Genomic DNA, 24,468 nt, shown 5'->3' with positions numbered 1-24,468 from the left:
CCCAAACCGAGCAGTGTCAAGAGAGGGTGACTACATGGTGACAGGTACTCAGAAGCGGTGGTGGAAGGGAACTGGCAAGTTGGTGACGATGGGTGTGGCTGCGTGGACTTTCCGAAGATGGCCACACTAATATCTTCCCCTCCCATGTGACCTCCTCCCAGCATGAGGTTGAGGTGGCATCTACATTCTCTCTTCAATCCAGTGGGGCTGTGACTACAGCAGAAGACACAGTCCGTCATTCCATGGCTAAATTATAAAGGGCCATCCAGTTTCCACCTGGGCCTCTCCAGATGTTCACTCTTGGGACCCAGCCACTCTGCTGGGAGGAAGCCAGGCAGCTACATGGAGAGGCCACGTTCCCGACACAGTACCGGCGGAGGTCCAGCCAATAGCCAGCATCCATTGCCTGTCAGACAAACCAGTGAGAGAGCCTCCAGGTGACTCAGGCACTCACCTTGGAGCTGACACCACGTGGAGCAAAGAAGACCTGTCACCACCAAGTCCTGCTCAGATTGCAGCTTTGTGAGCAAAATAAGCCACTGTGGTACGGGGTGCTTCATTACACAATGACAGACAACCAAAAGAAGGGACAAGGTCCCCGCTGGACGTTTCTTGACACAGAATAAATCTGGCCTGAAGAGAAATGGGACCTGCCTCTCTGCCTTTTCTGGATTTTCATAATTTGGGTTGATTCTTTATTCACTTTAGCTTCTTTTCCTCTTGGTCCCAGATGAAGCTGTCCATGGGATATATCTCAACTGAAATTGTGTATGTACGTGCGCACTACAGGGTGCTTTGTACAACTTTGAATTGTGGCTGCTATTTACCAATCAGAAGGTTTTACTTATACACACACACAGACTAAAAATCTTTCTTCTCTTGGGACTTCCCTGGTGGTGCAGGGGTTAAGAATCTGCCTGCCAATGCAGGGGACACAGGTTCAAGCCGTGGTCCGGGAAGATCCCACATGCCGCGGAGCAGCTAAGCCCGTGCGCCACAACTACTGAGCCTGCGCTCTAGAGCCCGTGAGCCACAACAACTGAGTCTGCATGCTACAACTACTGAAGCCCGCGCACCTAGAGCCCGGGTTGCGCAACAAGAAAAGCCACCACAATAAGAAGCCTGCGTACCTCAAGGAAGAGCAGCCCCCGCTCACTGCAACTAGAGAAAGTCCACGCGCAGCAATGAAGACCGCAGCCAAGAATAAATAAGTTAAATAAATAAATTTTTTAAAAAAGTTTCTTCTCTCAAAAAAACAAAAACAAACGGAAGATCTGGCAGTACTCGATTTGCATTTCTACATAACAGTAATTCACATGCAAAAACTTGGGTTTCTTCTCTCCCCTCTACTCTGCTGCATTACAATCCTGCCTGTTCCACTCAAGACTTGTCACTCTTACATTTGCTGCTTGACCTCTACATGAGTTTGGGTTTATGACATCTGTTTCAACGACAATTCTCTGCCTGGCTGGTTAGGATTTATTCTTAAATAGTTATCCAGGAGTTAACATTCTATTGAAAAGAGGAGTTTAAGGTCACCAGTTTAATAATAAACTGAGTTTAATAATCATCATTATTAAAAGTCATAATACTAAAAGAATAAAAAATATGTAAAGGTCAAGTTTTTTTTAATTAAATAAGAAAGGATGAAATAAAATATATAGAAAATAGCCACAAGGGGAGGTGACTAGGATGTCAACTTAGGTTGTTATCATACACTCTGATGCCATCCTACATTGTGCCCCAGAAGCCAATGCTTTTTGTTGTATTGTTTCATGCAAAATTTGTTCTTTTTTTTTTTTTTTGCGGTACGTGGGCCTCTCACTGTTGTGGCCTCTCCCGTTGCGGAGCACAGGCTCCGGACGCGCAGGCTCAGCGGCCATGGCTCACGGGCCCAGCCGCTCTGCAGCATGCGGGATCTTCCCGGACCGGGGCACGAACCCGTGTCCCCTGCATCGGCAGGCGGACTCTCAACCACTGCGCCACCAGGGAAGCCCCAAAATTTGTTCTTATTGGGAGTAAAATTACACAAAATTCAGTCTACTAGTGGAATCACATACACAATGTTTAACAACCCTATTTACTTTTTGGTATAGTTGCTGAGGATACCCTTATCACACCATTGCATGAAGAATCTCAAATCAATAGTTTCTAGGGGGAAGATACAATTTCAAGAGTTGGGAAATGGAATCACCCAGCCTGGATGATCCAGCTGGAACTGATACATTTCTTTTTATTTTTAGTGTCTGGGGTCTTTCATTTTATTGAAGAAGTTTTTAATAAATTTTCTTTCTCCTTAACTGATAAGCATAATTCTTATTGTATATTATATGTCCTAAAATGAATGGGATGCTTAAAAACATGGAATAGTAAAGGATGTCAGTCAACTATGAAAATGGTGATCCTTCATACACGAAAATAAAGATTTCATCTCCTTAGGAATAAAAACAGGGGAAAGTCCTACTTCGTGCTCATTAAATATATTGGGAAAGGATCCATTTCCAAGGCTTATTTCATAGTGATATGTGTTCAGTAATCACTTTAAGAAAAGTTCTATGTTTCAAAACCCATCTAAAGAGCACTTAATTAATTCTTATGTGATCTTTATGAAGAACCACCAGCAGTGTGAAAATACTGTAGTTAACAAACCCTGTGTTAGTGGTGTGCCCATTATGGCATGTTGAAACAATTCTACTCTTAGTCTTTCATTTGATATCAAATTGGATGGGCTTTCTAGAACTGCTACTCTTCTGGGGAAATCAATATCAAGTTATCTTTTAAAGTATACATGCTTTGTTTTATGATATCACTATAGTAAGACTTGCGCCCTTCAACAAAACTTGCAAGGATAGTTAAGGGGCATTTGACTCTCCCCACCCTAAAAAACCAAACAGACAAACGAACAAAAAGATGTGGCTCAACAGGTGTTTAAATAAGGTATTGTCTACTTCATATCAGAAGAGAGCTAAGTTATTCAGCTAGTGAGGCCTGTGTTTGGGGTCAAATTCTTGGTTTACAAATTTAATGTCTGAGATGCTCCAGAAGGAGAAAATTTATACATCAATGACTTCAACAGAGTGTAATCCTCATATAACTTTACTTTCTTGGAGTTGTCCTTATTTTGGGGAGGAAAGGACTAATTTATGAAAATATAGACAACAGAATGGTTTTAAAGTTTTTATTGCTGTCATTTTTTTTTAATTTCTAGCCGGAGTTAAAAGGCCAATGCCAAAATTAGCGTTCAAAATCAATTGCAGAATGTTGTGGAAATCAAACTTAGAAGTCAGAAATAAAATTACTGAGAAATGCTCTTTGAAATCCATCGTGCACATCGATTTTAACATCATCAAAACCTTAACACAATGCCAGAGCAACTAGTTTTCATCTGCATCAAGAGACTTTTGGCAATGGTCAGCATTTTTGGATGAACTTTGATAAGCAACACTTTATTTACCACGATGTTATGTCGTCGTGGAGAAGTGTCCAAATGTCGGTCAAGATCGAACAAAGATGTCCAGAAAACTTACCTACCTAATCATTCTGGTCATCTCATAATTTAAAAAAAAAATTTCCTATTCATAAAAACATCTGAGAACAGGCAACGACTCTACTCGGGCTCTTTCAAAGCAAAACTGTAGCTGTCAAATTGATTTTGTTTGCTATTAAAGTAAGTGAAAAGTTTTGCCACTTAATAGGGGGTTTTGCCTGGGGACTCCAGGTTTTGGAGGTTTTGCGGCTTCCTAAACGGCTCTCAGAATAGCAAACTCCTAGAGATTCTTGGGGACCTTTCATTCGTCTCTCGGGTAAGGTAGCTGACCCAGCCCGCGAGCCAGGAGGCTTCAGAATAGCCGAGATGTGGGAAGTTCTGAGATCCCCGACCCTCGATAGCAAGACAGCAAATGCTACGGCTCTCTGGTCCCTTCAACCCTGAGAGCTGTCTCGTTAGGCCCCCAAAGCTGGGGTCCCTCTCCTTTCCTGTGAGGGATGAAGGGGGGGTGCGTGGCAGGTGTGTACCTGGGGGATGTATTAAATGGGGCGCTGGGGACAGGAAAGTGCTCAGAGACGAAAAGCTGGGGGTCACCGTGCTCAGCGGTGAAACCTGGGCGCCGGAGGCTACAGGAGCGGACGGCGAAGGCAAACGGGTGCCGGGCAGGGGCGGCGGGGCGGCGGGGCGGCGGGGCGCGACGGCGTCCAGTCTCGGACGGAGGGAAAGCCGGGTGGCCCGGGGTCGGGACCGGCCGGGGCGCGGCGGGGCGGCTCCGAGAGGGGACGCGCTTACCTGGAGGTAGGGCCGCCCGCGGAGCACGCCGCCCACGACGATGTCGGCCGCGGCCATGGTCCCGGTGGGCGAGAAGCCGAAGCCCACGTAGCCGGCGGTGCGCACCTCGAGGCGGAAGGCTAGCCGGCTGCCCCGCGGGCCCCAGCTCAGCCAGTACTTGCCCTCCGAGTCGAGGAGGGTGCGGTGCGGGAAGGGCCGGCCCGAGCCCCCCGCCCCCGCGCCGGGCAGCAGGCCGCACAGCAGGAGCAGCGGCCAGCGGCACATCCTCGGGCGCGTCCCGCCTGGCGGCACCTGGGTTCCCGCCGCCTGGAACGCGGTGGGCGCACGCCGAGCGGCGGCCGAGAGCCGGCGGCTGGGCACCGCCCCCCGTCCCGCCCGCCGGGAGGGGCCGGACCGTCCCGCTCTCCCTCCCAGGCCCGGGCGGCCCGCCAGCCCGTCGGCCCGGGTCCCGCCGATTCCAGCTGCGTCCCGCCCTTGCCGCCCATCCATCTGCCACCCCGCGCCCCTGCTTTGGTCCCCGAGGTGGGATTCAGTGGGGAGCGGAGCGACGGACGTCCTGGAAGGAGAAAGAAGGAGGTGGAAGCCGAGGCAAGGGGGTCGGGGGCAGAGGGAAAAGGAGCGGGGAGAGTGAGCACGTCTTGGGGACCAGGGGGTGGGGATCCCAGGGGAAAGAATAAGGAATTGCCGACAGAGGGTAAGTTTAGCTTAACCGAGGAGGGGAGGACCCGAGTAATCAAAGGGATAACGCTGGGTTTGCTGGAGGGTAAGTAAGAGAAAGTCCCGTCCAGGGTTAACCGCTTAATATTTCGGTATTCGCTGCTGTCGATTTTCCGAAACCATTGTACACAGCGATGCCTCTACCCCGCCGGCAACACGGTTCACCTCGTCTAGCGCATCTCTCTCACCCTTTCATTGAGTCTGGGGAGATCTGGTTCCTGACGGCAGGAGTCAGCACCTTCAGGCTTGCCTCCTTCTGCCTGGTTTTTGTTTGATTTGGTTTGGTCTTGAGGGGACAAAATTCTGCCAAACCACTCTGCCATCAGCAAATAGGTCAGGGTTGAAGCATCATTTGGGAGTTAGATTTTAATTTGATATCCTCGTTTCCTGCTCTTTCAAGTTCTGGCCCTAGTCATGTTTATCAAAAAGTGTTTTTGTCTCTACCTTTGCCCACATCACTCCTGTCTTCAGAATGCTAATGATTCCGTGTGGCAACTGCAAATTACCTTCTTTATTTATTCATTTATTTATATTCTGCCATGTTTCAAAAGAGTTCTAAGGTGGCTTATAAAATACAAATAATACAAAATATAAAAATAAGAGGATATCAGATTAAAAAAATATGGGTAAGAAGAATACTACAAATATGTACTATTTCCTTTGGATTTGGAGGCTCCACACAAGCTGCTTATATTAATTCTCTCTCTTCGAGTCACGTTTCAGCCTGTTTTTTCCTGCTCCTATTTTCTCTTGCCATTCCTTTTCCCATAACTTTTCCAGAGTTGCCACCATGCATCAAAACTGTGCTCTCCCAAAGATTCGGGCATATTTGACTAATTCTGGAAAGCAACCTTCCACCGGATCTGTTTACCAGGGAGTTCAGGGAGTTGCTTGAGAAGGGACTCATCCCAAGCAGAGAGGGGACTGAAGTCTACAGGTTTAGTCAATGACAACAGACCACCATCAGAGTAGAGCAATGTTGAAACCTTGGGATAAGGCAAGAAATAAAAGAGCCTGTGAAGCCTTTAAAGAACTGAGGCATTGAGAGTATGAACTACCAGCCACCACAGGGCTCCCTGGGCAGACATCAACTTCAGCAAACTAAGAATCGCATCCTTAGAACTGCATTTATACAAGCACAGGGGCATGGCTACTGCTGTTGCTCTGGCCAGGAAGAGAAAGGGAATGTGGAGAGAGGGGAACAAAATGGTGGACATGGAGGCCAAGAAGAGTGGGTCTTGATACCATGTGAGGCACAGGCATTTCAGGGGAGTTACATTACTGCAGAGTGATCAAAGGCAAACGTCCTGTTTTGTGACCCCACTTTTATCCCTAGCATAGAGGAGCCTGGAATACATGGTTACATCTGCTTCCTGGGGTTTGTTATATAAATCCCAAATTCACATCTGGAATCTGACCCCTGTTTACTGTTCTAGCTTTACCTTCCATCACTGCCATGTCACTCACCCACTTCCAACCGGACACATAAAAGCTGCCTCTAGAATCCTCAAAAGAGAGCCCTGCTGTTTCCCATCACTGTGCCTTTTCAGATTGCTCACACTCTGCCACACTTGCCTTTTCTTCCCTCCATTCTTCAAAGTATTTTCTGATCCTTCTTCCCATGTGTCCGTCAGATTGCACTGACCCCTCCACAGTGGTACCCATGCCCATGGAATGTTCTGTCCAGACCTCATGATGGCGCCCCTAACATTTCAGTGTCTGTCCATATGCTTGTTTTCCTCCAGGAGCCTTTTAAGTCAGGAACAGATTCTGGTTCCTTGTTCTAGCACATTGCCTAGAATATGGCTGAACATGCAATAGTGCTTAATAAATACTTGTAGGAAGAATAAATAGATGCATTTTCAGATCCTCCCGGAAGCATCCTCTTAACAAAGATGGGCTGTGAAGGGAAAGCTTGGCCCCCAGATATGATTGAATGTTCTGCTCTGCCCTGGTATTGAGGCAAAAATAGAAAAGGAGACCATACATGAATACACAAAAGAGAAAGTCTTAAATGGTCTTTATTCTTTCATAAAGTCAGCATGTTGAGGGTGAAGTTATTGCCCTTTGCTTATCTGTAACTGGCATTGCATCCAAAACACCCTGAGTGCTTAAGAACTATTAAAACTAATATAATCGTATTGAGATTAGGTCAACAAACAGAACATCATTAGCATAATTCATCCTCAAGAGACCCATTCTGCCTTGGCTTGAATCACCCCAGTAAATGAAGACAAAAGAGACAATTTTATCTAAGTGTGCTTTACAAGCCGCCTGAGTTTCCTAGATCAATACCATCTCCCCTCTCAGTTGCATCAAGTCGCAGTTTCCCAGCTGGGAAATTAATTACTGTACAACTGCTTGTCTTAAATCTGTAAGGAAAGCAGGAAGAAATCACAGGTCCATTAAAAACTCAGGGTGTAGAGCCGAGAAGAGAATGAAATCAGTGGCAAGAGGTTTCAAATTTACTTTTTTAACTATTGTTTTTGTAAAAATGATAGTTGCTCCTTATTTAAAGCAAATGATCAGGAAATGCAAAAAATATGAATAAGAAAGTAAACTTAAAAAATCACCTGAAATTCCACCATCCAAAAATAACACTTGTATGAATTCCGAGAACATCATTCCAGAACCTAGTGCCATTAAAACCTTGAAGGAAGAGCCTGTTGAATAAGAATTTGCGAAGTAACAGGTGAATTACTTTTGTAAAACTCCTCTTGAAATAAACAGAGTGACTCTAAACCTGCTGGTTACAATCACATTTTTTAGGTTTCTTCTCTACACATGTATCTAAAAAAGAAACAAAATACAAAACTAGAGATTCAGTGAGGTCCTTCTTGAGTTCAGAACATTCAACCAAATTACTCATTCTTAAAAAAATGAATCATTTTTTCACACTTTTCAATCAGGAATTCTAAATGTGATGTGTATTTTGAACCCTTACCCATTCTGATACACAGCTTGCCATCAGCCAGCGTGTCTGCATCCATGCTGGGCTTCCTTACCTTGGAACCCTCGCTGCTGTGGAAGGTTTATTTATATTTCCACGTTTGTCAACTGCAAGGGCGGAGGAGGATGGAAAAAAAGAAAGCTCAAGAGACCCTAACAAGCCAATGCAAAGTCCTTGGTATGAACCAGGATTATCTGAAATAGGTTATTTCTTACTTAAGTATGGGAGTATAATTTCCGGTCTACTTGTACCTAAGGTGCAACAATAAAACTAAATATTTATAAAGTTCCTGTCTTCTAGGGAGCTCAAAGAAAAATATTTATATAAGTGATCTCAGCAGTTCTCCAGCATTCAAAGAGGGAAGCTGAAGCATTTCTCATTTCATCTGTTAACTAAGCCTCTTGTGTGGATAGGCTTAGTTAGTAGACGAAAGTTGGCCACTGGTTCAAGTTAATACTGTGAGTCAGTGGCAGAAAAGCCAAAAATAGAACTTTGGTTACTTTCTTCTTTTTTTTTTTTTGACTACATACTTTCCTTAGCTCTCACCTCATATCCACTAAAAAAAAAAGTAATTTTTAAAGCTACCAGATCATCATCATGAAACTTTCAGCTGGGCTGTTAATTTTCACACGAGCCAGATGCCGTGATCCGCTATTAGTCCAATATTATACTCCTTATTTTAATAACGGATGATACCAATGATGATGGTGGCACGGACGAAGAAGTGCATTTATTTTTATTATTAAAAAACTGAAATGGGCTTAACTGAGTTCTTGAGGTTACTTTGAAAATATGTGCCAGTTGGCCTTGAAAATCCCTCCATATGAAGATAACAACAAGCAAACCACTTTCTCTGTGTAAAACCTGCACTTCGGTATTATCTATAAACCGTGCTCTGAAATCAAACTGTTTCAACTAGAAAAAGTAGTAAAATTTTCTTAGAGGAAAAAAATAATACTGTTTTATTTTTTATCACTAGTTAGAATTTCCGTTTACAAGAAACTATGATGTGTATCAATACCGTGGTAGGGAAGAAATTGATTTATACCAGCACTCAGCCTATAGCATTGTAAAGCCTTTTTAAAAAGTTGTTTGGGCGTTGATGAGAGCAATAGACCCCGGAATTGTGCTCTTTATCAGAGTGATCTTTAGAGGAAGAAAAATAACCATGTTCTCTAAATTTAGTTTCTATGGCAGTGAAGCAACTGAAGCTGTCAGTGATTATGGGAGGAGAAATGAGGGGTGATAAAATGTGCTGAGTTAGTCCTAGGAATATCCTAGGACTTGCCTTGAAAGGAACCTCAAGGACCCTGCAGTCCATACTCTCATCTTGCAGCTGAAGCTAGCAAGTCCTAGAGAGAAGTGAATTGTTATTCAAAGTTACAATTTTTTAATAGATACAAGCAGGAAAGGTGGTTGCCTGACAAAATTAACAATGTTTGGCTCTTCCCACATCCTCCTCTTAACAGTTATTCTTTTGGATGTCTCATGTCCACCACTGGTATTGGTTTACCAAATTTTAACCTCTGTGAACATGTTGGGAGAAAGAAGTCATTGTGAGTACAGTAATATTCTCCTTAGATATTACCCTTCTGGTTATACAGTAGATTTGGTATTTTAAATGCTTGTGCTTCTATGGGCTTATGCTTCTATAACCATCAATTTCAAGAAAAGTCTACGTACTTAGTCGAAATGAGCAACCAGCATCAAGTTCAAAAACTGAATATGAATGAGACGATTCAGTACTACTTGATTCCAAAATTCCATATGAGGTTTTGGAAAAAAATTAAAGAAATCTATACTATAATGAAAAAACATAAAGACTAGAAATATAAAAATGTAATTATTAAAAAACATAATGGGGGACTTCCCTGGTGGTCCAGTGGTAAAGAATCCACCTTCCAATGCAGGGGACTCGGGTTCCATCCCTGGTAGGGGAACTAAGATCCCAAGCCCGCGCGCCACAACTACTGAGCTCACGCGCCCTGGAGCCCGCAAGCCACAGCTAAAGAGAAGCCTGGGTGCCACCGCGACGAAAGATCCTGCATGCCACAATGAAGACCCCGCGTGCTGCAAATAAGACCCAAAGCAGCCTAAAACATAATAAATAAAAAAATAATGAAAGTAATTACAATCATTACTAAGCATAATAAATAATGAAAAGAGGTTCCCTTAAACGCAAAACTGGAATAATTAGCAATTATTTTTCCATGTGGAAACTGGCAAATATAAGACATAGTCTGGGAATGAGTGTTAAACTAGGTTTTGAAGCTCTCTAATCAATTCTTGAATAAAAAAGGAAAAATGTGTGTGTTTATTTCCTATGCTGCAAGATTTTATTTCTTTTCATTTTTAAATCTAAGCTCTAGTCTCAGTTCTTTGGAAATTTCCACATTTAAATATCCAAATTAGAAGTTAAAGAAATTAAAGATTAATTAACTTAGAAATTAAAGATTAATCGACTTAGCCTTACATAAACACAATTTGGTCTTCAAAAGGCAACTTTTTTTTCTTTAGGTAATTAAACAAATAAAACAAATAATCAGGTTGACTGTCACTGTTAATTGACTAGATAACTGCTGGTCAATCACCTCACTTACAGCAGAGTTTGCCCAAAAAGAGCCTATCAAAACCCCAGGCCATTACACAAAAGCCTTAGGAGTAAAACCATTAATATTAATGAGAACACAGGAGCATGACCAGAGGGTAATTTCTAGGGAGCCCTACACTTGAGGAGAATTTCCCTGTATTCACGACCTCTTCATCTCTACTCTTCACCTTCCCATGTGTTTATGGAAGTTAATATTTGGTAAAACTAATGCCAACAGTGAGCTTGACACACCAAAAGAATAAAGAATAACTGTTAAAATGAGGATATGGGGAGAGCCAAGTATTGATAGCCTTAGAAGTAAAATCATAATAATCATAACGATCATCACAATAATACCAATATGTTTATTAAAGTGACGCAGGCATGTTACATGAATTGTCACATTTAATCTTTAGAGTAACTTTATGAAGTCAGTGTTTTTTTTCTCCCTATTTGAAGGAAACTGGGGGAAAAACGTTTTTCAACTTCTATAAAAGCAAAGACAACAGGATCTTCTCTCAACTGTAAAGGAAGAAATTTCTTATAATATTAAATATTTATTAATAACCATAAACTGTTACATGTCTTAGAAACTTCTTTACACCTCTTTGTTTTTCTGTGGAAACCATAAACACAGTCCCCCAAATGCTACAAATTATGCAGTCAAGTTTCCCACACTTGGGGAAATCGCACGGGTCAGCACATCCAAAGGGCAATGGATAAACCTCCCCCTGGGAAAACTACCTTCGAGATCATGGTACCTCCCCTGCCAGGTATGTATTTTTTTTACATCTCTTATCAAACAACTCTACTGGTAGTATTTTTATTGAATATAAATAAAATAAAAACTCACAGGTAATCAATTTGCTACAAATATTTGGAGCTTTCTTGACACAAGTTTCTAAAACTGTATGTGGTTACTGAGTTCCTTGAGGAGTGTCTATATACTAAGATTGGTTCAATGGCAATGGAACATATAAAAATTTAATGTTAAAAATTCATGGTGAGGGTGAAGAGGGGAAGTGAAATTTTGAATGAAATTGAAGAAAGTAAGTCATCTTTTTAAAATAGTATTTCTCTTTTATACTCTCTCCTCTCTCTCTCTCCACACGTACACTCAGACACAACTTAAAGTCACTCAGTTAATCTTGTTAGGCAGAATGGTAATTGTCAATCCATTTTTTTCCTCCACTTTTCAGGTGTTAGGAGAGAAAAACTAAACATGTTGCAAATTTAAACTTCATGTGATATAAAATGAGAGTTGGTGTCTTGTAGGGAATAACTTAGAAAAAAAATGAGTAATCTCTCTTCCTCAAGTATATAATCAGTGTTTAGAATTCACAGCAGCAAAAAGTTATAGAGAAAATTGCCATGATCACATTTTGTTTTTCAAATTGTAGGTTAATTCTATGACCCCTAGTGACATTAGGGAGTGAAGGCTTTTAGGTAATTTAGACCATGATACAAACATTAACCAGTTAGTGGGTGTAAAATAGTTTGAAAACCTAATTTTAAAAAGAAAATTTATTTTCTTTTTAAGGAAGAACTGACAAATAATGTTTTATTATTGCTACTTATACTGCAGGACTGTTAAGTCAGGGGAAAAAAACCTAAGGGAGTTTTTAAAAAAATCATGATTTGGGATATAAACCAGAGAAATCAAAGTGTCATTTCTATATCTCCAATATTGTTAAAAATCTTTTTTGACTAGCATAACCAATGTTTTGATTTGAAAATATTTTTTAAAATATTCCTTTGTAAGGTAGGTTTTTTTGTGTGAAGAATATTTAGGAGGCCTAAATATTCCCAGAAAGGGGTTTGACCTGACCTGTGGGATCAATTTGATCCGCCTCCTACAGAGAAGAGGCCAAATATCATCCAGACAGACCATCTCCTGCTCTATTTTTCCTTCCTCTTCCTCTTTTATTTTTTTTTAAGTTTTTTTTTTGATGTGGACCATTTTTAAAGCTTTTATTGAATTTGTCACAATACTGCTTCTGTTTTATGTTTTGGTTTTTTGGCCATGAGGCATGTGGGATCTTAACTCCCGGACCAGGGATCGAACCCGCACCCCCTGCATTGGAAGGCAAAGTCTTAACCACTGGGCCACCAGGGAAGTCCCCATTCCTATTTAAAAATGATGTTTTTATTCAGTCTTGCAGATATTCCTGTAACAATATATTCCCCCAAGGAAATAATAAGTACTCCCAAGTAAAGAATATTAATTTTAATTTGATTCACTGTGAACAACAGCAAACACCATGTGATAAAATGCATGTTATCTGAGGGGGGCAAAGTTAGGCAAACTGTTAAACTATACGGTAGCCACTTCTTAAAGCATATTTATTGTCAATTCTGAATTACCTTTTATATGAAGGAATTACCTGAAAAGTGTTTGTCTAAGGTGGTGTGAATGCTGTATGTTTCTTTGGTGGCCAAGAATGCAAAAAGAGAGATTAGAAAAAGCAACAGACCGAATCCCACTGAGTGAGTCAGAAGAGTGAGAAATGTGTAAAAAAGGACAAGGGTGACAAGGGGCATACCAGAGTCCTGCCAACATCAGTCTCATGGCTTCAGCCCACATGATCGCCACCTCTGTTGGATCACCCATTTTAAGGTGACTCTCCATCAGTTAGAGCCATTTCCCCGACTTGGCTAGTTGGCGGTATTTCACAACAGAGCTTCTAAACCAGGAGAGCCGAAGCTTGGAATGTTCCAACAGAAAACAGAAACTTAACTAGATGATGCAAGACAGCTCTGCCCAGCTAACATGAGCTGGTGCAAAGAGATGATTGTAGGAGTTGAGTTTATTTAAAGACCCGGCCTGAAAAGGAAAGTTAAAGATGAAGACAAAATTTAAGGTATATATGATATATGACATCAGACTTGTGAAGAGTCTTCTATGAAGTTTTGGTTAGAAGAAAGATTTCCATCTATAGGAGAAATTTTAGGTTGGGGAGCACCAGAAAAATCAGAAAGTTTAAGAATATTGTGATTTTAAAAAAAAAAAGAACCTAACATGCCGCGGAGCGGCTAGGCCCGTGAGCCATGGACGCTGAGCCTGCGCGTCCGGAGCCTGTGCTCTGTAACGGGAGAGGCCACAACAGTGAGAGGTCCGCGGACCGCAAAAAAAAAAAAAAAAAAAAAAAAAAAAAGAATATTGTGATTTTTACGGAAGGAACATTTTAAAATTAAGAAATGCTACTCAAATATTTAATAGAAAGAAATGTTCACAGCATACATTCTCTAATGGAGAAGTTTGGGTATTTTTACTCAGCCTTTTGTCAATAGTCACTAGAATTTACAAGTTTCTGGATTTTTAGCAATGATTAAAAATTATCGGAGCAGCTGGTGTTCATGAGAACGTCTAAACAAGCACACATAAAGTTTTCACATGTATTGTGAAACAAAACCTTTCTAAGAAATCATCATGGTTACACAACCCTATGAAAGAATATGTCCTTAGTTTGTTGGGATTAATCCCTTTAAATATTTTTTTAATTTGAAATTTGTGAATTTTTTATTTAGATTGCATTCCAGGATGTTATTTTATTCATTTATTCATTATACTTTTGAGAACCTATTGTGTGCCTACACTTCTAGATGCTGGAGATATTGCTGAAAAAGCCCCATTTAAAAAAAAAAAAATCCATTCCCTCATGGAGCTTGCATTTTAGTGATTTAAGTAACTCAGGGAGCATTAGAAGAAGAATCAAATTAAGTTAGTCAAAAACCTGACAAGATTTCCTCTTTTGAGCTGGATACAGCACACATTTTTCTTTAATATAAAACCATTTTTGAAATATTGTCACTTTCTTATTTTGAGCTCCAACAAAAGAAAGAACAAAATGAGGGCCTCCATTCTGAATAAATAGTGTTGAAATGTTTTGCTCCATGTGGTAAGAATTATAGGAACATGGAGAGTAACTAAAACAAAGCAAAAATTGGGGGGAAGAGTATTTATATAAGAGAGAACTGCATCAAGATACTCTTAGTGGAGCCAAGACACAAAGTTTAAACCACCGTAAAGAAATAATGCATCCAGGCTCTAAAGAAACAAATGGAGATGTGCCATTCTGAGCAGGACTAGAGCAGAGAGAGGGTGAAAGGCCAATGCATTTCATTATGTGATGCTCCAAAGCAGAGCTGTTTCAACTCATCAAATTAATTTACTAGGAAGCAAATTCAGTCAACCAAATGAATGTTTAGGTATGACATTTTGAATCATTAACTGTGTAATGTAAATATTTTTATCTCTTCCTGTCTTATATTTCCTCAGATTGCTTGACACACAATCACTCTTTGGATCCCACTCTTTCAGCTCACTTCTGAAGTCTTATTTCCTCTGTGTCCTGACATCACCCTCTAGACTTCTGCCCCTGCAACACACACACACACACACACACACACGCGCGCACGATTAAAATACATCTCCAATTTCATCATATATTTCATAATCACATGCTTAAGAATATCTGTATGCTGTGGGAGAGCTGTATTTGCCCAAAAAACATACATCTTTCTAATATCTATCTAATCAATTTATGCAAAAGTTAAAACTCAGTTATTGAATCTACATTTGAAAATACAATTTTTAGGAACACAGTAGAAATTGAAATCTTCCTTTTGATACCCATATTCTCCCTAGCCAGTTATTGTGAATCTTCTGAATACTCTGAAAAGTATGATGAAATAATCTCTTTATTCCCCTACAATCCTTGTCTACTTAGAAAATTGAAACGTTTGATTTAAAGCAGATTCAGATTGGAATGCACTATTTCAGTGTTTTCAAGTACAGGTACACTTGGCTTCGCAGCATATAGAAGATTACCTTGGAAGCATTTTCAAATGGCATGTACTCTAAATGTATGGTACTGAATTAAATAAACCCAGCTTGTGATGTAGTGATGAAAGGGACTAATCATTGTCATTTATGATTCTTTTTCACTCTGTCCTTCCTCCTTCTCCACACCTTTTGTCTCCCCCTCTCTCCCTTCCTTTCTTCCTTCCTTGTTTAATTTCTACAAGCAGAACACACCTGTAGGTAACAAGGTATGGTTTCAGTATTTTAGAAAAAGAAGAGCACAGACTTTGGAGCAGAGGACCACCTGGAGCTAAATCTCAGCCCTGCCACTTGCCAGCTGTGCAACCTTAAGGACGTTAGTTAACTTCTCTGTGCCTCATTTTTTATCCTTTATAAAATGTGGATAAAATTAAAGATATCTCATAAGATTGTTAGGATTAAATGAGCTCATACTTATAAATTCCTTAAAGCTTGGCACTAGGAGGTCTTATTTAAGTACATGTTAAATAAAATAAATGAATAAGCCTAAAGACAAAACTGCTCTTCACTTAGAAATAACTTCTCTAGAAGAAAACTATGGAAAGTTAGTCAAGCCACCCAGTTTTTGTTTACCTCCTCCATCGCACCAACCTTGCCCAACAAATATATTCTATTTCAAGCAACTGAAATTGATTCCTTCTTGTCCATTTAATTCACATTTGTAAATAAAAATTCCAGAAGTTATTGTTTTCACTCCACTGGTCATTAATATAAGGCAGGATTCCTTCTGAAATTAAATGACTTTAGAGCAGCAGAGGGGAAAGAGAGAAAAGTATAGCAAAACTGACTAACAGTGAAATATAGGAGTGCAGAAGAAAACATTAAAAACAGCCTATAATTAAAAGCATGCAAAGAGTCCTGTTGCCCTTGGCTGACTCCAAAAACACAGTTCCAAGAGAAGTGGTCTGCCCTTAACCATAAATACAGAGGTGAAGAGCTCCAGGGCAAATCACATCAAAGGCAAAGGGAATGAGCTAGTGCGAAGGGGCCCCACCCAACCTCCCAGGACAGGCTGGGTTTAACGTCGTCCAGCAGACTAACCAAACCAGCAGCTTTGACCGTAAGTGCAAATTTTCACCAAATCTGGCAGATGAGCCTCTAAGTGGAGTTACCGGCAGTTACTCTTGAAGATCAAGGAGCACACTGAAATTAGACCTTGCATTCCCTTGTCTCTTGAGTGGTGACTGCTTGGGACCCTTGAGTTTGACTGGGATGAATAAAGCCCCTCTCAGACTTGCAGACTCTCCCTGAGGCTTTTGACATCACCCCACAAGCACTCGCTTTCTATGAGCTGCGTCATGTTGCCCTCTGACCTGATGGAAAGATCTAGTGCCTGAAAGTGTTCTGAGATAGCTATTCATTTGTAGGAAAGTTAAAATACAAATCTGTGGGCCTAGGAAATCGTTTTGAACCAGTCATTAATTCTGGAAATTTAAAATGTGAGTTTTGGGGGTTATTTTTTTATTGTTCCTTAATTTCCAATTTACTAAATCACTATTCAAATCTATGCTAAAAAAAAAAAGTACAATATGTAGCAAGAAACAAGCCAGAAGTATTTTTTTATTTACATTTACCAAGAAAGGGATAGCAATTTCCTTTGAGGTCAGGAGAAATGTAATTTCTCTGTGTAGTAGAGAAAGCTGGTTCCTTAGGGTTCTGCTGACAATACAGTGCCTGTCATTCTTGGGATCAATCCCCTTAGCTATAATCAACCACCAGCTTTATTCTGAATGTACCTATTTCAGAGCAGAAAATTCTTCTAATTAATTTAAATTATGAAAACTTTCTGGCACAAAAAGACATAAAGAATAATATAACACACATTTAAGTAAAGATGGTTAACTGAACACTTGATTTGCCCGACGTCTCTCTCTCCTGAAATGCACTAACATGGTTTTTCAAAGCCTTAAACGCACAGAAAAAGAGAATGTTAGGGGAGAAAAGAACAGCGTACTTTTGGAAACCATAACGCATATGGATCGATGGTAACCAACTTAGCAAATCTGAAAAAACTAAATTCTAACCTGGCAATAGAGAAAGTCTATTTCTCTATTGAAAGGAGAAAAGTGACTTGAATCTAAGCATCTCCAAATGACCAAGCCAGTGAATTCCATATACCTCTGCAAGTGAAGGTGATGGGCTGGGGAGTACAGTGAAAATAGCAAGATTCTGAAAATTTAGGAAGTAGTTGGATAAAAAAATCCCCTCTCTTCTACTCACCTGCGTCAATGACCCTCATCTGTTCCAGCCCCAAACTGAAGGTTTATTCTCCAGAAAGGGTAACAGAGCAACTCGAATCGGGGAAGGAGGTGAGGGGACCAGGCAGCACTGAGGGCAACAGCCCTGGAAGGGAAGATGGGGAATACATAAAGTACAGACTGTCAGATTACAGTTTTGTCTCCACTAGCTTCTAGAACCCTGAGAGCTGACTTAAACTCACCAGACAGAAGATCATTCACTGGAGAATCTACTCAGCCTAAGGATGTGGATGTTGATGTTGGGCGCTTCCCAATAAAACTGCCGAGTCAGGTCACCCCACAGTATACATGTCCCACTAGACCCTAGAACTTCCCATTCACTCCCCAACTTTCAGTATGAATGAACTGCAAAAGATCACAAGGTATTTGAGGAAATTCTCTACTGTTCTAAAACGAAAGTCAGAGAGGGAGAAAAACAGAAAACAAATCATCAAAAAAATGCAACTTGAGGAAATGGAAGCTATCCTCAGAAAACAAAATAAAATAAAACTTTGTCTTTAATATCCTCAGAGAGCTAATAAATAATATAGCATCTGTGAAAACTGGCAAGATGCCATAAGAGAAAACAATCAGATAATAAAAGGAAGCTGAGAGATTAACAATAAAATACAGTAAATGAAAAGCTCAAAAGAAGGCATAGAGAATAATGTTAAAAAAAAACCCAAAACAAAAAACAACAAAAAACACACAAGAAAGCAAAGCAAAAAAAAGAGAGATGAAAATAAGATGCAAAATAGCTATTTTTAATAACACCAAATTAACAAAGAAGCTTCTATCCAAATAACAGAAGTTCCAGAAAAAGAAAGCAGAGTAACTTGACTGGAGAGGAGGGGAGAGTTATCAAATAATCCAAGAAAATCTCCCAGAACTGTAGAAATGGGTCCCCTGGGTCCAGGATGAAAATAAAATTATACCAAAGAACATCATCATGAAATCACTAAAACATGGGATGAAAACAATCTGAAAATTGCCTGAGAAGGGAAAAAAATTGTGTAAAAAAAGTGAGAATTGGATTGAGTCCAATTTCCCAGTAGCTCACTGGCATGAAGTCATTAGAGCAAAGCCATCAAATTTCTTAAGGAAAATTATTTCCAACCAAAAAATTTACACCCAGCCAAATGACCAATTAAGGATAAGGTGACCAATAAAGAATTTCCAGATTTGCAAAATCTCAAAAACTTATCTCCTATACATCTTTTCTCAAAAATATTCTGGAGGAAATAAAGCAAGAGCCATGAATCAGGGTCTTAGATATGGGAGAGACAAAGGGAGAGCCCTCCAAGAGTTGGATGGGGAGAGATTCAGAGGTGATGACTCTGTCATAGAAAGGAATCAGTCCACATGGGCATGGAACAGAACACTCCAGGAGAACTTCCAAAACTCTGAAACTGATGGGGTACCTGTTGTGTTGGAGGTTTTGAGAGAAAATTTAGACTTTAAGTTAGAGTTTAAAGATAGATATGTGCCACATACATAGAAAACTAAACGAATAACACACATAGAGCGAAAGTTAATTTTAGCTTTTACAGTTAGGTCTGTGATCGATCTGAATTAATTTTTGTATATGGTGTGAGATAAGGATCTAAATTCTTTTTTTTTTATTTTTTTATTTTTAGTGTTTTGGCTGTGTTGGGTCTTAGTTGCAGCACGCGGGATCATCTGTGAGGCATGTGGGATCTTTTTTTTATGTTGTTGTGGCGCACGGGCTCCAGAGAGTGGGCTCTGTGGTTTGCGGCACGCAGGCTCTCTAGTTGAGGCACCCGGGCTTAGTAGTTGTGGTGCGTGGGCTTAGTTGCCCTGAGGCATGCGGGATCTTATTTCCCCGACCAGGGATTTAAACTGTGTCCCCTGCACTGGAAGGCAGATTCTTTACCACTGGACCACCAGGGAAGTCCTAAAATTCCTCTTCTTGCATGCAGATATTCAATTGTCCCAGTATTGTTTATTGAAAGGCCTAGCCTTTCTCCCCAAGGAATTGCCTTGGCACCTTTGTTGAAAATCAATTCACCATAAGTGTAAAGGATACTACATTATCTTGATTACTGCAGGCTGATACTACCTTTTGAAATCAAGAATTCTAAATTCTCCAACTTTCTTTTCTTTTTCTAAATTGTTCTAGCTATCCTGGTCTTTTGCATTTCCATATATATTTTAGGATCGGTTCATCAATTTTTGCAAATCTTCTGCTAGGGAGAATTGCCATCTTAATATTAAGTCTTTCAATCCATAAACATGAAATGTCTTTCCATTTATTTAGATCTTTTGTAAATTTTCTCAGCCAAGTTTTATATTTTTTCTTCTACCTATCTTGCTCTTCTTTCGTTAAGTTTATTCCTAAGTATTTAATTCTTTTTAATGAAATTATGAATGAAATTGTGTTAATTTTATTTGCAAATTGTTGGTAGTATATAAAAATAAAATCAATTTTTATGTATTGATGTTGTATCCAACGTTGCTGAACATGCTTATTAGTTCTAATGGAATCCTTGGGTTTTCTGAATACAGAGTCATGTCACCTGAATAAATAAAAGTTTACTTCTTTCTTTTCAAACTGGATGCCTTTCATTTTCTTGCTAGAACCTCCAATGCAATGTTGAATAGAAGTAATAAGAGTGGATATCCTTGCCTTGTTCCTGATCACAAGGAAGGAACATTCAGTCTTTCATCATTAAGTACAATGTTAGCCATAGGTTTTTCACAGATGCCCTTTATCAAGTTGAGGAAGTTTCCTTCTATTTCTAATTTGTTGAGATATTTTTTTCATAAATGGTATTAATTTTGCCAAATATTTTTTCTGTAACTATTGAAATGACCATATGGTGTTTTGTCCAGGTTTATGGTTGCTTTTAGGGAGAGGATTTTTTTTTTTTTTTTTGCGGTCCGCGTGCCTCTCACTGTTGTGGCCTCTCCGGTTGCGGAGCACAGGCTCCGGACACGCAGGCTCAGCGGCCATGGCTCGCGGGCTCAGCCGCTCCACGGCATATGGGATCTTCCCGGACCGGGGCACGAACCCGTGTCCCCTGCATCGGCAGGCGGACTCTCAACCACTGCGCCACCAGGGAAGCCCTCAGTTTAAAAAACTGTCTATATTCCAACTAGAACATATATTCTACTAAGAGCTAGGAATTTGTTCTGACTAGCTCACTGCTGTGACCCAAAGACAGCAGTTCATGTCCTGGCAAAAACTTAATGTCCAAGAAATATTTGTAGAATTCATAACGGAGTAGATGAAATTGTAGCCTGAGTTTCAGTCACATTATCTTGATAAGATCTTCCTCTATTACACTCTATCTCCCCAAAGCTTTCGTAATTCCCAGTAGTATGAAGCCTCAGTTCTCCATATTTGGAGGTGAAGTGTGCCATGCTCTCCCTCCAGTTCATTTCTATCCTTCTTAACGTCTATAGCACTATTCTAGCTCTTTATCATTAGAATTTTTGGCTAGTGAAAATTCCCTGAGTTTCCCATTTTTCTAGAAATAGTTTGTTTTGGCCCAAGTTTGATCTCTTATTTACTTCTTAAATCTTATTTTGATAGAAAAAAATCCTCCAGGGGCTTCCCTGGTGGCGCAGTGGTTGAGAGTCCGCCTGCCGATACAGGGGACGTGGGTTCGTGCCCCGGTCTGGGAGAATCCCACATGCCGCGGAGCGGCTGGGCCCGTGAGCCATGGCTGCTGAGCCTGCGCGTCCGGAGCCTATGCTCCGCAACGGGAGAGGCCACAACAGTGAGAGGCCCCCGTACCGCAAAAACAAAAAAAACAAACAAAAAAATCCTCCATATTGGAACTAACACTTTTCAGGTCTCTGAAACCAGAAAAGGGGTATAAATTTCACAACTTCACCCATTTATTTGGGCTCAGCATCTCCTCCATCACCTCACCTAATTTTTAAACTTAGGCATTGTAAACCCTGTTCCTTATAAAGTTAAATTTGAAAATACAGACTCCTACACCTAGTAACATTAGAAAACTCCAAAAAGAAAACTAAATACAAGGCTTTAAAAATTTTTATTACTCCTTGCATATTTAGCCAAAATGGTCTTTTAATGTTAAAGTTCCACAAAAAGATTGTTTATTTGGCTATTCTTCATTAAAAAAAAGTTGTGTTTTTTTATTATAAGTATTAAAGTGAAGAATGCTCATTTCCAAAAGCAAGAATGTGACCTAATTAGACTTATTCCTTGCTTTCGTCTTACAGATTTTTGTTGTGCCAGAGAACACCAATTAAAGCATGTCCATTTATTGTATTAAAAAGAATGCAAGGAACAGTTGGTTTTTCACGTAAGCAATATTGCCCTGAGAAATCCTACCAGGAAATATTTACTTGAACAGAGTATGGAGAAGAAGGTTATTTCTATCCCCGGAGCATAGGGATGTTTTAAATATGTCATGAGACTGCTATTTGGCTGACTAAAGTCAGATCTCCACATGACAAATGCACCAAGCCAACTGCACTAGAAAATGTTTGCTGGTTTTAGATTAATTCAGCTGTCAGGGTGGTGGAGAGATACAACAGAGAATCAAAAGTCACTTAGAATCAACAGTATGCCTACCAAAATAGAATAAATTTTTAGTTCTCCAGGGTTTTTTTTCATAATACAGAAAATATAAAAAGAAAATATGAACCCATTGCCCACAGTATATTCTAATGATGAGGATATTATTATTGTTATTGTCACTTTCAGTGAACAGTTAATATAATTCATAATTACATATAAAATATCCAAAATTCTCCTTTCCTGGAGATAGTCATACGTTGTTTTATTAAAACCAACTCACCCCTTCTGAAATGAGTTTAAACTGCTTTCAGTTCACTAGAGAGATTTTTCAGGTGCACACAGGGGCAAATGGAAACAGGTATGTAAACATACATGGAGGGAAGGGGGAGGAAGGGAGAGTAGAGCAGCACACCTTTCATTCCTCCGTCTACCTGCAGCCCGGAGATCAAGCTGTCATGCGTGTATCTTTTCAGCACATGGAAGAGCTTTCACTAAGTTGGTACAAAACCTAAGTGCATGTAATTTTCCTGGAGGAAAGTTCCCCAGTGTACCTGTGCCTGCAGATGCCATTCCAGTAGGTTTTCAGGCTACTGTCCTCCAGGAAATATGAACTAAATTAATTTTAGATGAGCTAATGTAAGACTTATACAGAAACTAGAGCAATCAGCAATGTTTTGCGGGCCAGTAGGGTCAACAGCCACTGAGAAGACAGAGACTTCCAGGTCTCAGTGGAAGTTGAGGAGGGAAAGTCTGTGTTGATCTTTAGAGAATCCCTAAACTTGAAGGAGGAAGATGAACTTGGGTTGGTTTTCTTTACTTATGCATTTTATATATACTATACATATGTACGTATAGTATATAATGAGAGATAGCAAGGTTATTGAAGGAATGGATTATTGCAGCTGAAAAGGGAAAAAGGTCATAAGACAAGGCCAGGGACACAATAGGACCGTAAACCCTTTTACTGAGATATCCGAACACTTAGGTCCCTGGGCTCCTGCCTTCACCAAGCATAAGCCTGAGGGCATCGCAAGATGTTTTTTTCTTATTTTTTTATTTTTTATTTTTTTGCCATACGCGGGCCTCTCACTGTTGTGGCCTCTTCCATTGCGGAGCACAGGCTCCGGACGCGTAGGCTCAGCAGCCATGGCTCACGGGCCTAGCCGCTCCACGGCATGTGGGATCTTCCCGGACCGGAGCACGAACCCATGTCCCCTGCATCGGCAGGCGGACTCTCAACCACTGCGCCACCAGGGAAGCCCTCTTAGAGTATCTTTTGACACACAAGAGAAAGGGGTTAATTTCCTGATCCAAGGGGTATAGTCCCTTACTCCTACTCATATTTGCGTCCAACAAATCTTTCTCCTAGCTCTGTCTCCCCTTTTAAACTGGGAGTCCTAGAACATGAGTGCCCGTTGAAAATCCTCCTTCACTAATTACACTCACTCAGCTGCTATCTTCGACCTGAAAATGATAAATATGTATCAACTGACTACATACTGGTCACTCAGTAAATGTTTTGGGGATGAAGAGTAAAGGGTGAAGGATAAAAATACAAACATGAAACTCAATCCCTAACTGAACAAACTCATTCTGTTTGGAATTTTTTAAATTCCAAATGTTTTTGACTGGTAAAACATCTATATCCATAATGTATGTTGTTGCGTATAGGATTTAATACCATATTCTGTATCAGAAAGCCAACAGATAACTGGGTAAAATTTTTTTCGTGTTTCTTTTCTTTCTTTTTTTTTGTTATGTTCTGGATACAAATTCACAATCATTAGTTTCTCTATTCATAACTTGTTTTCCAATTATGAACCTACCAACTCTTTCACCTTTTGTTAGCTTTTAAATTTATTTATTTAGTTATTTATTTTTGGCTGTGTTGGGTCTTTATTGCTGTGCGAGGGCTTTCTCCAGTTGCGGCGAGCGGGGTCCACTCTTAATCGCGGTGCGCGGGCCTCTCACTATAGCGGCCTCTCTTGTTGTGGAGCACAGGCTCCAGACGCGCAGGCTCAGCGGCCATGGCTCACGGGCCTAGTTGCTCCGCGGCATGTGGGATCTTCCCAGACCAGGGCACGAACCCGTGTCCCCTGCATTGGCAGGCAGATTCTTAACCACTGCGCCACCAGGGAAGCCCTGTTAGCTTTTAAATCATTTGTAACTGGGGAAATGTCTTGAACTCAAGTATAATATAAAAGAATTATAATCAGTGCCTGCTCTGGACATATGGCTTCATTTAGAGTGTTTACAGTTATTAAACTTTATGAAAAATATAATTGAAGTAATATGAACATAGAATAAAGTTTATATGAGTGTTTGTAAATCTCTTT

General features: G+C 40.4%; 1 protein-coding gene, 1 long non-coding RNA gene and 1 other non-coding gene across 3 annotated transcripts in view; all 3 read right to left on the bottom strand.

The window, feature by feature from the left end:
* MOXD1 (monooxygenase DBH like 1) overlaps positions 1 to 4,603 on the bottom strand; it is an 84,673-nt gene extending 80,070 nt beyond the window's left edge. Inside the window, exon 1 of the mRNA XM_067702068.1 lies at positions 4,280 to 4,603. Within this exon, the coding sequence (XP_067558169.1) occupies positions 4,280 to 4,543 (264 nt within the window). The 5' untranslated portion in view covers positions 4,544 to 4,603. The remainder of the gene's footprint in view (positions 1 to 4,279) is intronic.
* A 2,404-nt stretch (positions 4,604 to 7,007) lies between these two features.
* Positions 7,008 to 13,534, bottom strand: LOC137204529 (uncharacterized). The gene is made up of 3 exons (XR_010933676.1): positions 7,941 to 13,534; positions 7,570 to 7,659; positions 7,008 to 7,368 (listed from the first exon to the last, which is right to left on the bottom strand). It is a non-coding gene; the product is annotated as an uncharacterized lncRNA (long non-coding RNA).
* On the bottom strand, positions 11,155 to 11,317 carry LOC137205126 (U1 spliceosomal RNA). Its single transcript, XR_010933995.1, has one exon. It is a non-coding gene; the product is annotated as a U1 spliceosomal RNA (small nuclear RNA).
* Positions 13,535 to 24,468: the final 10,934 nt, after the last annotated feature.

This window comes from Pseudorca crassidens, chromosome 13, assembly GCF_039906515.1.
Source record: "Pseudorca crassidens isolate mPseCra1 chromosome 13, mPseCra1.hap1, whole genome shotgun sequence".
NCBI lineage: Eukaryota > Metazoa > Chordata > Mammalia > Artiodactyla > Delphinidae > Pseudorca > Pseudorca crassidens.
This window is presented reverse-complemented; position numbering and strand designations above follow the sequence as displayed.